Here is a 13,654-nt window from a genome sequence, read left to right on the forward strand (position 1 = left end):
CGCGCCCCCCCGCCAGGCCCCAAGGGGCGGCCCAACCCCGGGCGCGGGCCCGGCCGAGCCCTCACCGCTGTCGCCGATGATGAGCAGCTTGAAGAGGTGGTCGTAGTCCCGGGCCATGGCCGGGGGCGGCGGGCGGGAGGCGGGGGGGGGGGAGGGGAACCGGTGCTGAGGGGGGGGGCGGTGGCGGCCCCGGGCCCACTTCCCGACCTGCGGCCGGAACTGACAGCCGCGCTGCTGCGCATGCGCCGCGCCGCCGGGGCGGGGAGGGTTCGGGGGGGGAGAAGCGCACACGGAGCATGCGCACAGCGCGCCCGGTGCCGGGTGGGAGGGGTCCTTGCCCCGCTCCCGCCGCTCCCCTCGGGCAGCCGCCATGATGGCGGGTGGGTGCTGCCCGCTGAGGGGAGGGGACGGGCGGGTGGGTGTCGGGGGCTGGCCAGGAGTGCTGGCTGGTTTTAGGGTCCGAAGGGGCTCTGACACAGTGCGGCTGTGCCTGCATCACCTCACACCGCCGTTTCAGAGTGCACTAAAGGGTGTTCCAGAGGTGTCCCACATCCACAGGGATCTCCTTTTTCTAGAGAGGTGTCCCATTTCCAGAGGTGTCCCACTTCCACCGCTGTCCCACCTCCAGAGGGATTTCCCTTTTCCAAAGGAATTTCCCATGTCCAGAGGGATTTTGTGCATCGCTCAGTTCTTGCTGCCATCACACAGGCACTGGCTGCACACACCGTGCAAGGAGATACAGCACAGGAACAGCGCTGTTCTTCTCGTTGGATCCTTTCCTACCAAAAACATCTGTTCTTGTTGGCATTCGAACTCCTTGACAATGCAGTGTTTTGGTTTAAAAAACTCATTTATTCAGGACTTATTTTTTTTTCACATTTTTCAAGGCTTAAAAATAACAAAGGCAACGTGCTAGTCATTGCATCTATCTTCAAAGTAATTATGTCACCACTAATTTTTGTTTAGCACAGATTCAAACCAAAATACTGACATTATTTAATTAAACCGAGGTTTGTAGTGGCTTTTCATTATTTTTAACACAAGCTTACAGTTCATTGACAGAAGTATCTCATCACCACGCTTAGTCTTTCAAGTGGGAAGAGCCGCCTTGGCTCTGAAGAGCACAGACCTCTACCAGCAGCTGAGCCTACAGATAGGCAAAGTGAGGATGGCACAGAAATCAAGGACAATTAACCTGAATATGTCAATCCACAATGGGTTTGCTAGCTACAATATAAATAGTTGTTCTAAAGATACTTAGGATGCACCTACGTTAAGGATCTTTTTGGTAGCACCAAAGCACAAGTGAAAGATAGAAATCGGTGAAACAGCACCACTGCAGACCATGTCAGTGAGTTTGGAGGGTGTTCAGGCACCAGCACAGGTTGCCCTGAGAGGTGATGGAGCCCAGCCTGCCTGCACACTGCCCTGAGCAACCTGCCCTGGCTTTCTGTGCTTTGAGTACAAGGGCTGGACTTGCTGATCCCCGGAGGTGCCTTCCAGCCAAAATTACACTTCAAGCTGTGAATGTCTTAGAAAATGACAGGCATTTGGTAATGGTATTGCTTTCTCCCTTAACATTGACTCAGAAGTTGCAGATTATTTTGTTTAGGTTTACCGAATAAGATTGTTTAGGAGAAATAAGAATATTTTTAAGGCAATTATCTCTAACCAATTCTAGAGTTATTTCCTATTTCTTATTTATTTCCTATTCCTTATTTCCTATTTCTTCTACTTAGGATACCGTGGTCTGGTTCCATTGTTACAATTTTGTTATTCTTATAGAACTCATTAGAAATATCTGGAATCAAACCAACTCAGAATGGCTAAAATAGCATGTGAAGATTTTTTTTAGCACATAAAATTGCACCTTTTAAATACTTCTGATCAAAATCACAACTAATGCCTGTGTGTTTAGTTACAAACCTTCCCTAATCTTAACCTCCAAAATATGTCCTATCCTTCGAAAGCTCACGCCTATCACAGTCTTCTCGTCCAAAAATCCACTTGGATGACCTCCATCTCACATTCCTACGCCACGATCTCTGCAGTTCATGCATTTAAACTCCACGCTCTTTAGCTCATTCGCTGTGATTCTCAGATGTAAGATGTAGCTAACTGAGGAGCAGGAAAGAGGCTGGAGCACTACCAGACATGAGGGAGTGCCATTTTGCAGGCCCATGCTCACAGAAACCCTGCTGGAAAAGGGTCTGCAGCTAGCCCAAACCTAGCCCAGTGCTAAAGCAGCACCCCTGTGTTTCATCCGCTGCAGTACAGCACTTGGGCAGCCCGTCATATAACCCAACGTGTGCCCCAAGTGCCAGGGTGGCCGAGGGGGCTGCACCACTGCAGGGAGATCCCTTGAATGCATCATACAAACCATGAGCTCAACCCCAAAATTACAGTGCTCCCATTACCTTTATTTTTAAGCTCATGAAACCTCATGTGAAACGTGTAAGATGAGGTCACATTGCCAAATAAAATGAACCATACACAACTGTGTGACTCAAAAATAAATATATATATATATTCACATTTATCTCTTTCCACTGAAATTTTTAACACCTTGTAAGTTTAAATATAGCTCAGATTATTTTGTGATCTTCTTGAAATACACACAGTTCAGCTGTCACTCAGAGACAGCTGCTTGACAGTTCAAAGATGTTATTACAGTCAGTTGTAGGAAAAAATTATCTTATACTGACAACTGGTATTTTCAAGACATTTGAAATGAGAAAAAAATTAATTCCTTAGTCTCCAAGTTGGCACAATCAATTTATCAGATCTCATGTTGTGGCAAAAATTATGGGTATTTTCTCTCTGATGTATTATACTGGAGCGCATAAATAGTTTAGTGAAAAGTAGCTATCAAAATCCAAATTCAGTGGTTTGCTGTAATTGAAAAATCAGCATATTCTCACTAAGTGCAAGTGAGCTCCTACCTTTCACTCCTCCCTCGCAGAAACAACTAAACTGAGTGTAGACGTAGCTGCTATTTGGAAAGATGAATGAGTTTTTCCACTTCACATTATACAAGGTTAAAATACAAACCTTCAAAATACCCTTAATTCAACAACAAGATTGCAATTGGCTAAAATTAGTAAGTTAATAAAAAAGCCTTCTATTAACTGTAATTTTCCTTTACACATTTAAGTGGAGCATCAGTTAGAATCCTAGAGAAAAGAGGTAAGCCAAGCTGTCTGTGACTGAGCACTCAAACTGCTGTTCTTTAGAAAAACCTGCAATTTTTTCCTCTTTCCTGTCTACATCAGTGAAATAAGCAATTTCAGTACAAACACTGTGCTGTTTGTCACCTATCTGGTAGATCTTGAATAGTATAAAAGTCTGTTTAAATCTGCTTCAGTGCACAATAGTTTTTGCATTACATGGTTTAACTGCTGTTCCTGTTATCCCAAACCACGGATCATTCATTAGAGGTGAAATTAATCACAATACGCTGAGACTGCCACATCCTTAAGAGCATTTTTAGTTGAGTTTTCACTCTGATTATTATCAGTTAATTGCAAAAATGGAGTTTAAGATTTAAAGGAAAGTAAATTTTAAAAAAGAAAACACAGATGTACTAGTCTATTACCACTCATCTTTAAGATCTTGTAGACAAGCACTGAGATTTAGGAACCTGGAAATCAGTAAGTACAGTATTTTTCTTTGGAGGAGGAAGAAAGATACACTGTGGTATTACTGACCAGTTAATTCTCAGAAGTATACTAAAACTATTCCCACCTAAAATATAGGAGTTGGATGTGAGAGAGGAGCAATATATAATGCTTGTGATGCCTAAAACTACCGTAATGTTTAGGTGGAGTAGTCTTTAGATTGCTCATGACAGTTTTATAAGCAATGACATATAAACTACATTGAGCTACTCCAAGGGATATCCACCAATACTTGGAAGTTTTCTACTCAGTATAGTTACTCATAGCTCACTGTCAAACAGCATGCAGGCAAGTAGCTTCCTACAGTGAATTATCCCATGACTGGTTCTGCTTATTACTTTCATTAATTATCTGGATGAAGGGATAGAAAATACGTTTTTTTAATCTTTAGACAACAGAAAGCAGAACAGCTTTGCAAGTATTTTGCAGAATTCAAAACCACCTTCAAAATGCAGATAAACGTTATGAAATAAGTAGTCTGGAAGTTCAGTAAGACCAACTGGAAACAAGTGGAATTTTGTAGATATAATCAACTGCATAAATACAATGTTGGACATAAATAGCTAAAGAGCAATTTTGAAGCCTGGATTCATAGCTGATCACAAACTGTACATGCTTTTAACAGCAGACTTGTTGACATAAAATAAAAAGGAGACAAACCTCATGTTGGGATACAGCTGTGTCTTATGTAGGACTTGCAAAGTAATATTCCCCACTAGAAGACTTGGTCCAGCAGTGGACACGAGACAACTACGAGTCAGAATGGAACAAATATGAAGGGCAACGGGATAGGTTCAGAAAATATGATCTACGAGGAAACCTGAGATCCAACCTTGTTTCATCCAGGAATGAGAACACTGCAGGGATGATGTGGCTGTTGCACAAATTAACTGTTCTCAATGCCTGCGGGAATGGGCCAGGCAGTAATGGACTCAAGTAGCAGCAAGAAGGTTTTGGTAGACATGAAGTAAGCTCTGACAGTCTGAAAGTGCTTCTAATGAAATAGATGGCATAGACGAGTTACAGAATCACCACCATATGATGCTGTAGAACAATTATATGGAAATCAATTAGCAATGGTTCAGTTGGAGCTGAGCCTATTTTAGATGAGTGGTAAAGCAGCTGACTTTCCCAAGTCACTTCCAATAGTTCTGCCTGGCTTCTACAGCAAATCACTCGTTTGCCAGGAGCCTGTACCACAGGGTTGGGAGCTGACAGAACATCAGGAGCTTTTTGACAGGCTTTTGACCAGGACAAAGCATAGCACTCCCAAATACCTACTCAAGACTGTATCTTGCTATTTGAGGAATTAGCGTGCTGAAGATTAAATGGTTTGTTTGCTGCTACTGCCACAGCAATCAGTTCTAGTGGAGTGTGTGATCCCTTGTGGTTACATTTTATGCTCTCAAATTTTATGATGTGTAGTATTGTATTCTCCCATCATCGTGGTTTGTTTGAGACATCCAGAGTTGAATCCCCTCCTTTGAAACTACAGATCTTAATGCTCTAGCTTCTGAGGTGCAGCCATCTGCTCTGTAGGTTCATTAAATAGCTACAGCTTGCTTAACTACTACTTTACATAGAATGCAAAACAAATTTTCCCTCTAAAAATTGGCATTTTGCAACATAATTTTTCACTATTTACATCAAGTGGCATTAAAAGTGCCTGTCAATTTTTTTTAAAAAAAAGAAACCACACAAGTGCATAGGTGGCCAGGTAAAATAAAACACTGCTTTCTTGGGGCAGTACAACTCATTGACAAAAAAATCTGTGTGTTGGAAGTGCCAAGTATCTTTCAAAGCCTTTGAAGACAAAAATAGAGGACTTTTCACAAGTCAAATAACAAAAAGCTGGATGTAGTCAAAAATACTTTGGAAATGAACAGGAGTAATTACAAATTTCATTAAATGTCACTTCTGGCTTGGTTTTAAACCCTAGCCTCCTCAGTTTTGCAAAAGGGTTTTTATAGATTGCAGCACTACCCACTCTACAAACCGTATGCCCTAGAAAAAGCAGGTCCAAAAAAGTAAATCACAGTATTAGTTTGTTGACAAATGTATTTCTAAAAAGTTTACACCAGAAGGATCAAAGTCAAAGCCTTTATTAAATGTTCCTTCTTTAAACAGACTGCATTTAATTCCCCTTTTGTATCTGTGATTTCTAAGGCTGTTTTAAATACTGTGTTTTACAGGGATTTTCAGTCTTCAGAACCGTCACAAGCAGCAAGTTAGCAGTACACAAAAACAATACGATTGAACTTTCACTGAGTTCTATTCCAGCTTCACAGGGTCTCTGGAAAAGACCAACAGTACTTCAAATACTGGAGTTTTTGCAGAGACCCTGGAAAAGAAATAGGTATCACCAGAGTTTAAGCCTGATGTGCTCTAGCCACACCTCACAATTGGCCATAATTTACCAGTATTGATTAGTATATCTGTTTCTTGCGCATTATCTGTTTCAAAAAGGGCACCAAATTTTCAATTTTCAGCTAATGTGGGTCTAATTAAGGCTATTCTGGTATATTCGATACTAAAATACTCTCTGGGAGTCCTTTTCATGAAATCCCATCAGAATTAACATTTTCAAAAATGAAAACATTTAAAATAGGTGTTTTGAGTTGAAATGCTGATGCAGCGGTTGGTTCAGTGTTTTCTTGTCTTTTCGAGCTTTATTATCACGTCAGTATAGTGTCATCTATCTGTTCGTCAGAGTCAGCCTGGCCAGCCAGCTTCTTAAGAGATCGCCTGCAGCTTTCGCTGAGAAGCTCCAAGCTGGCAGCATCCAGAATCTTGGAAACTGACTGTGGAAGGAAGACAACACCAGTTACCAATTCCTTAGGATACACCATTCAAAATAACAAATTTCAGTGCCTCACAAGGTGTATTTGTCTACAATTTTTCAAATATGCCCAAAGCCTTCATCTGGTTTTATGATTCCAAACACAAGAACTATCCAAAACCAGGTAGGACTTTTAAAAGAGGTCTGGATATAGATGTAACAAAGGGGTATTCCATCCATCATAAAAATACTCTCTCTAGCACCACTAATGCTGCAATAGGATTATACAGGTGACAACAGCAATAAACTACCAGTTCTAGCTGAGGTAAGTACAGCACTGTAAGGCTTCAGGCATTTTGAAAGCAAGTCTACTGTTGTAAACATTAAGGGTTCATTAAATACCTTGATCTTTGCAATACTGCACGGTATGATTGTACAGTATCAGATAATTTGCATATTTCTTCAAAGCTTAGCAGTGAACAGTGATGAAAGCTTAAATGCAAATAGGAACATCCCTCTCCATCTATTCCCTAAGAGACTGCCAGCACCTTCCGAGACTCCAGACCCAACACTTAACCAAAGGCAGAGCCATGTGACACAGCCTGCCAGTGGTGCTTACGTTTTCTTCTGTCTCATACCTCAAGTACTTGTTCACCCGCTCTCATCTTCAGAAGGTTAACAATGGCTTGGTCACTGTAGGCTCTTACACTGGTGTTTTTGTCCTTTGTGTTGTCCAGAAGTGCTTTGAGAATTGGTTTTATTGTTTGAGGATCCAGTGCGGGAAGATGGTTTTTATTTGCCCACCAGATCATCTTCTCTGCAACTAACTTTATATCACTGGATGAGTTCTGGAGACACTGAAGGAGACAATGATGGTCTTAAATTCAGATATACCAAGGACATGCATTTAAAGCACGTTTACCTTTTTTCTAATTCAAGTATCTTAAGCTACAACAAGAAAAACAAGCAGTCACAGATACACAAGAGAGAAACATGTTAGTTATAAACAAGTTTTACTAAACTTATGTATAACAGTAAGAGAAAATTAAACCTTGAAAACAAAATACTTTTTCAAAAGAAAGCTTCTAAAAATGTGGTTGTTGGCAGGGTCACATGCTTCTCTTTCAGCAGTCTCAGGAAATGACAATGACCACTGAATGCAGCAAAAGCTGACAGTGTTAGGACCTCTGTAAAATACACTCGATTAGCAGCGACAGCCCAGTCAATCTCTGACTAGCGCTTAAGGTGCATTTCAATAGGATATTTCATTTTAAAATAAAAAATTGAGAGATGCTTACTTTTGATTTAATCTCAACACATTAGAACATGAAAGCTAACATCTAAATGTCAACAATTAATACTGTGATAAAGATATTGTGACAACTGTGATACTTATTTTATATTTTAACATCATTCTATGATATAAATTAACGTATGGATGTAGAATTTCAAACAAAAAGATTGCTTTGAAGAATGATAGTGTCCATGTCAACTTGCATGTTTGATAGACTGAAATGTAAAACCTGAAAATGTAACATATTTATTTACAATAAAGATAACAGACAAAATAAAGCTCACCTGCTCCAGCACTACTTCTCACTCTATCTTCCCTTACCTTCTCTAAGACATTACAAAACATCCTGAGGGTCTAACATTCAAAATCAGATTCTTTCTACATTCATGGGAAAAAAAAATAAACCAGAACAACAGAGAAAGGAATCCTGAGGTAGATTATTTAAATATATATGAATTGAAAAAAGCATTAACTTCAATATTTGCTTTTCTTCCAGGCTCTAGGAGCTACTCCCCTCCAAAAGAAAAAAAAAATATATTGAAAAGTACCGCAGCAAAACCAGGGGAGGAAAGGAGGTGGTATCTGGTACCTTTCTAACAAAATCCGTTTGCAACCCTCAAAAACAAACTCACAACTCCCCCGCTACAGTTTTCTCTGTCTCTACCAGCTGTTTGTTATTGCAAAGGAAAAAAAAATAATTCACGATGAACACAGAACAAAAGTCAAACTTCCAAATTACAACAGAGATGGTGGTATTGTGTTCGCAGCTGCAACGTAGGCTAGTAAAGTTATTCTGTCTGTGCTTTGCTACAAAAAAAGACTTATCTAGATTTCCAAGCATCAAGGGATTTAAGAGCTTCCCAAAACAAGGCAGCTGAGGTTTCAGCTCCTATGCTATGTTACAATACAGATATTTTATACAGAAAAAAAGATCACATGACACTAGTTAAGATCACAGAAGAACAATACCAGGTAGCATGAACGGTCTTACCTTAATAAAGAGGTTGGAAAGTTTTGGAGGCAGGTTCCCTCCTTCTTCCATGTGGTACTTCATAAGAAAGCCCATCCCTCTGATGCCACTAACTGCAATGGGTATCTTCAACATACAAACAGAAATTGGTGTTATTACAGCAGAGTTCAACAGCCTTTATAACGAGGCCCATAGTTACAGACTCTGTACAGTCTGAACTAGTTGCAGGCTCACAGACTGGTAAGCTTTTGCAGAAGGCTAAGCAGATCTTTAAAACAATGGTAGCATACAACTCATGAAAACAATGTAATGTTATTGGATAAGTATGATAAAAATCATGACATGGCTGTGAGCCACATGGAATGTGGTGGCAGACCCCACATGGCCCACAAGTTCTCAATGCTAAGTTATTCGTGCAACCCTGTTTTTAAAATCTTCCTCCTAAATTGAAATATTTGCACTTCTTGTAAACCTGGCCTGTGAATGAGAACTATAATGGGACAGCAGAAGTGTAATTTACTCCCAGTGAAACTTGCTCCACAGCTGAAGGTTATTTAATCTTCATCTCCACAGAGACCAGAACTCAAAGAATCAGAACAGTCATGTCATTTCGCTATAAAACTGCATCTAGTCAAGGGAGAGCATTCAGACTGCACTAGGGAATATTTTGTTCCTTTTTTTTTTTGTATTACAGTGGACTTGTGCACCTTTTAAAACTACTCCCACAAGCACCCGAACAGAACTTGCCCACCCTCAGGTAGTGCTTACCCTGTCAGCAGTGGCATTGCTGAGGATCATCTCCTGAACACTGTTATAGTATTTGGGGGAACACAGCCTGTAAGGAGCAACGTTTACAGCCACTGAGAGAGCCAGGCTTCGTCCATGTCTCACCATCCAGTCAATTCCAGAGACATCTGCTAGAAATGAGAAAAAAAACAAAAAACTACCTCTAAAAAGGCTACATCTGAGAAAATATTTGTCAGTTTGTCAACTCTCTTACATAAAATTAACAGCATCTAAAGCAGCATCTTCCTTTCTCCACTCCTCCCAAAGAGCGATAAACTGTGCTAAAACACACCACCACTATCAGTCAGGAACACCCTCTGGGCAGATATGGAAACCTGACACAAAGAAATGACTCTGCATTGTTGAATCTGGCCATTTCTGATAGTCTTCTAAGTCACATGTAGTCAGGCCCACATCACTTAGTGCATGAAGCAACTTGTCTTTGGAATTACATAAGCTTTGACACTAATAAAATTGTATAAGTAATCTGTCATTTGAAACCAGGTAACAGATTCCTTTTTTCTTTTTTTTTTTAACTCCACACAATACCACAGCACTCCCAACCTACAGTTTCCTACAAAATTCATGCATTTGTCTAACTGAAAGGTTAATTTTCCAGAAGCATCTGATGCCACCAGATTTGGTCTACAATAAGCATACGCCAATCTAAGATCACAGTGTCATCAACTAAGGTGGGACAGCCCTCCCTCCACCCTTCCTCAGCATCCTGTCACCTCCCATCCTCTGTGCGTCAGCACTAAGCAATTACTTGGCCATGCTGGGACTTTCATCAACTCACCTGAAAACAAATCCAGAAAAAATACAGGTAAACCTGAATTACAGCCATTATCCTGTCCTCAGCCGTGTACCAGAGTGCACACATGAACAGCCACAAGCAAGAAAAGTACAAGGAAATCTAAAGATTCAAGTTTCATAGACAGAGGAGCAACCTAAATCACTAGTCACAAAAGTTTTCCCCAACCACTGGCTAAGAAGGTACCTTCCCAGGCTTTTCAGGTTCAGTTCTGGTCACGGTAACTTCACCTACCCAGTAAGTGTTGCTGGAGAACAGTACCGAGCTCCTCTTCCGACAGAAATGCACACAGTTCTGCCAAGCAGCCAGCTGAGGCCATGCGGGTGGCATCCTAATGAGGCAAGGAGGGAAAGAGTAATGCTGGTGGGGCTCAATGCACATCACACATCAGTAGCAAGAAGAGCAAGTGACAGAAGATGATATGAAATAAAAAGAGAAGGGGGAAAACATACTAGTAGGCACCTTTTCACTCCTGTGTGTCACTTCATGAGGTTTGTTGTAGGGAATGGAATTTAAAGCCTCTTCCACAGTCAAATAAAAGCCAGCAAAGATTGAAGAATTAGAGGTCTCAGATAAATTCTGACTTGTTAAATTATAAAGTCATAAAGATGGAAGTGTTTCAAAAGATATGTTAACACATTTTCATTCATAGTCTAGAAAATAAGCATTACTTCTAGCCATCTCTAGATAAGCTTATCTCTGTAATAAACTCATACTACTTTGAATTTAAAGCTTTCAGACTTTTGTAGGTTTGGCTGACTTATGCAACTATAATATCACTGCTGTTCTCCACCCTCAAACATCAAATCCAGTGGGATATTTTCTGTTTTTATTGACAACATGTTGACATGACAACAGTTGTATGTCTGCACTAAAACAAAAAAAATTACTAAGATTATTTATTTTAATCTCACACATGATACTGCTGCTGTCATATACAGAAAACCCTGTGTTAAACTTAGCGTTTCTTAGTTATTGGAGAGAAATCTGTCATTAGCAAAGAAATTCCTCACAGTAAATGACAACCCCCACCTCAGAGCCTACAGACACATGCATGTGCATGCAGTGAAGGTACTGCAGGTTTTCTCTGAGATAAAAAGCAAATCCTGACTTCAGATCTTTCTCAAGCACATCGGTGAGGAACTACAGGTCAAACCCACATAGACGGTTGCTAAGGAAACATTAAACTCACAGGTTTTCAGAGTTAAAAGTAACTGGCTAGAGATCTCCAGTTCTTGCACCTGGCTCTCAGTTAACTGTACACGGCTCCAACAAGATTGTACAGACCCCATTCAGTTTAGTGAGCAATGCCCAACTAAAATGCTTCTTTATGTAAGTTTCTTTCCCCAGAAGGTATTTTAGAAAATGATTTTGTTAGAAAGTTCAGACGGCAAGTTTAAAAATAAGACTGTCCATAACAGGGATCCTTTGCAGCTGTCTGCAGCAATACCTCATCATGTCCCAGCATCCCCAGAAGCACCGTGCTGATATTCTTCCTAATTGTAGCATCTACTTTTGCACCAGCTCCTCGTGTCACAAACCGCAGAGCTTGCAGCATCGTGTCCCTAGAAGTGATAACAACGTACAGTCAGAGATTGCCTCTTCCCTCACCCTAAAGAATAAACGAATCTCTGGACAGCTGTAAGAATTTCTCACGCAGCGATTAGATTAACATGCCTTGCAGTTTAGGAGACTGATGTTCCCTCCACTGATAAGAACTCCATGCTAGAGAATATTTCCATGCTCGTGTCTGTCTCTTACAACATAAATATCTTCTGACTATTCAAAGATTTTAAAGAAATAAATCAGGAAATTATTTTGTTAGGGGTTACTTAGGATACAAGAATAACTGCATTACTTTAGGTCAAACTGGCAACTGATGCAGTCTTGGATCTGAACGTGGGTTGCAATGGTTGCTGGGGGGCTTGCAGAGTTCCTTCTCCAGCAGGGGGATTGGACTAGATGATCTTTCAAGGTCCCTTTCAATCCCTAACATTCTGTGATTCAGATGGGAGAAGAACTGAGCAGATGCCAAGTAACACCTCCCTGATGTAATATATCAGGGCTTAGCTTTTGACCCAGAAAGTCCCTATCATCCATGTCCTTGGTTTTACAACTCTTGATTAACAGTAAGTAGATCTTACTCTCAGAACTAAAGGAGGGAAGAAATTCTACTCAAACAGCTACAGTAGTTCAGCCATTCTAGCCCTCCCTTATCCGTAATAGGCAGCGAAGTCGGAGGAACCACCTCCATCTTACCTGATGGCAGAGTCATCACTGGAACGAATTCCGTTCAATAGCTCGGTAAAGAGAGGATCCACTTTTACGTGGATAACAATGAGTTTGCCAAGAGCATCGGCAGCTTTGAGCCGAACAGCACGGTTAGAGTCCTGCAGAGCTTTGGTGAAGGTTGTTTGCAGCTGAGGCAAAAATGGTTTCAGGGCAATCTCAACCTATACCAGAGATGAAAGAAGGAAAAGTCATGCAGACAAGTCTGAAACAGTGGCTAGAAATTGAGGCCTGTAAACAGCACGACTTCTAGAGCAGTCAGTTATCACAGCAGCAAATAGCCCTTACTGAGATCTACCATGCCACTAAAACAGGAAGAACACAAACAATGCTTTACCATGAAATGTTTATTCATTTCAAATCTAATCTTATTTTCCATAGACTAAAATACAGGGGAAATGTTAAAGGATTTCTACACAACCATGAATGCTCTTTTCTGTACAGAGCACTAAATAAAAGCTTAGCTCAGTTCAAATGCATGAGATTGTCATCTTTGAACTTAACATTTCACAAAATGGGAAGAATGCAGGAGAAAAATTAATTACATGGTACTTTTTAATCACGTGAAAGTGGGACCAGCATTTAGCAATATTTCCAAGAGGCCCAGTGATTCAAAATTTGGGGGCTTTTTTTTGATAGGCCAGTTCCAGTGCCATTCCTAAATATCAGATCTACACAAGCAGATATCCTAGCTACATTTAAATTAAGAGAAGTAGATTTTAGGAATGTTATCATGGTATACGTTCACAAACCAGTCAATTACTTTAAATCTTACCTTGGCTAAAAGAAGGCTTAATGTTTCAAGCAGAGCCACCTTGACATTCCAGCTGAACCGATCTCCCAAGATGCGAATGAGTGGTCCAGTAATGCTTACCACAGATGGTTTAAGAGCTTCGGCAGAAGTCAGCTTAATAACTAGCCCTAAGGCCTTTGCTGCTTCCTCCTTTTGCTCTGGATTGCCAGTTAGAACACCTTCCCGCAGCACCAGGAGTATAGAAGTCACTCCCTGTCATGACAATTAGATAAGAAAGCTCAGAAGCTATGA

The 13,654-nt window shown here is 40.8% G+C and overlaps 2 protein-coding genes across 3 annotated transcripts in view; both read right to left on the reverse strand.

Moving 5' to 3' along the window:
* Positions 1-230, reverse strand: part of RAB35 (RAB35, member RAS oncogene family) — a 15,116-nt gene extending 14,886 nt beyond the window's left edge. Inside the window, exon 1 of the mRNA XM_035340992.1 lies at positions 66-230. Coding sequence (XP_035196883.1) covers positions 66-117 — 52 coding nt within the window. The 5' untranslated portion in view covers positions 118-230. The remainder of the gene's footprint in view (positions 1-65) is intronic.
* Positions 231-5,763: 5,533 nt separating this feature from the next.
* Positions 5,764-13,654, reverse strand: part of GCN1 (GCN1 activator of EIF2AK4) — a 42,579-nt gene continuing 34,688 nt past the window's right edge. Inside the window, exons 51-58 of one of the 2 annotated variants that reach the window (XM_035340589.1) lie at positions 13,385-13,615; positions 12,580-12,773; positions 11,771-11,885; positions 10,555-10,651; positions 9,489-9,634; positions 8,742-8,846; positions 7,095-7,313; positions 5,764-6,478 (exon numbers count right to left, since the gene is read on the reverse strand). In XM_035340589.1, the coding sequence (XP_035196480.1) occupies positions 6,353-6,478; positions 7,095-7,313; positions 8,742-8,846; positions 9,489-9,634; positions 10,555-10,651; positions 11,771-11,885; positions 12,580-12,773; positions 13,385-13,615 (1,233 nt within the window). In that variant the 3' untranslated portion in view covers positions 5,764-6,352. Of the gene's footprint in view, positions 6,479-7,094; positions 7,314-8,741; positions 8,847-9,488; positions 9,638-10,554; positions 10,652-11,770; positions 11,886-12,579; positions 12,774-13,384; positions 13,616-13,654 lie in introns of both variants that reach the window. The other variant, XM_035340588.1, reaches the window with a different exon arrangement.

Source organism: Oxyura jamaicensis, chromosome 15, assembly GCF_011077185.1.
Source record: "Oxyura jamaicensis isolate SHBP4307 breed ruddy duck chromosome 15, BPBGC_Ojam_1.0, whole genome shotgun sequence".
In the NCBI taxonomy this organism is placed as follows: Eukaryota; Metazoa; Chordata; class Aves; order Anseriformes; family Anatidae; genus Oxyura; species Oxyura jamaicensis.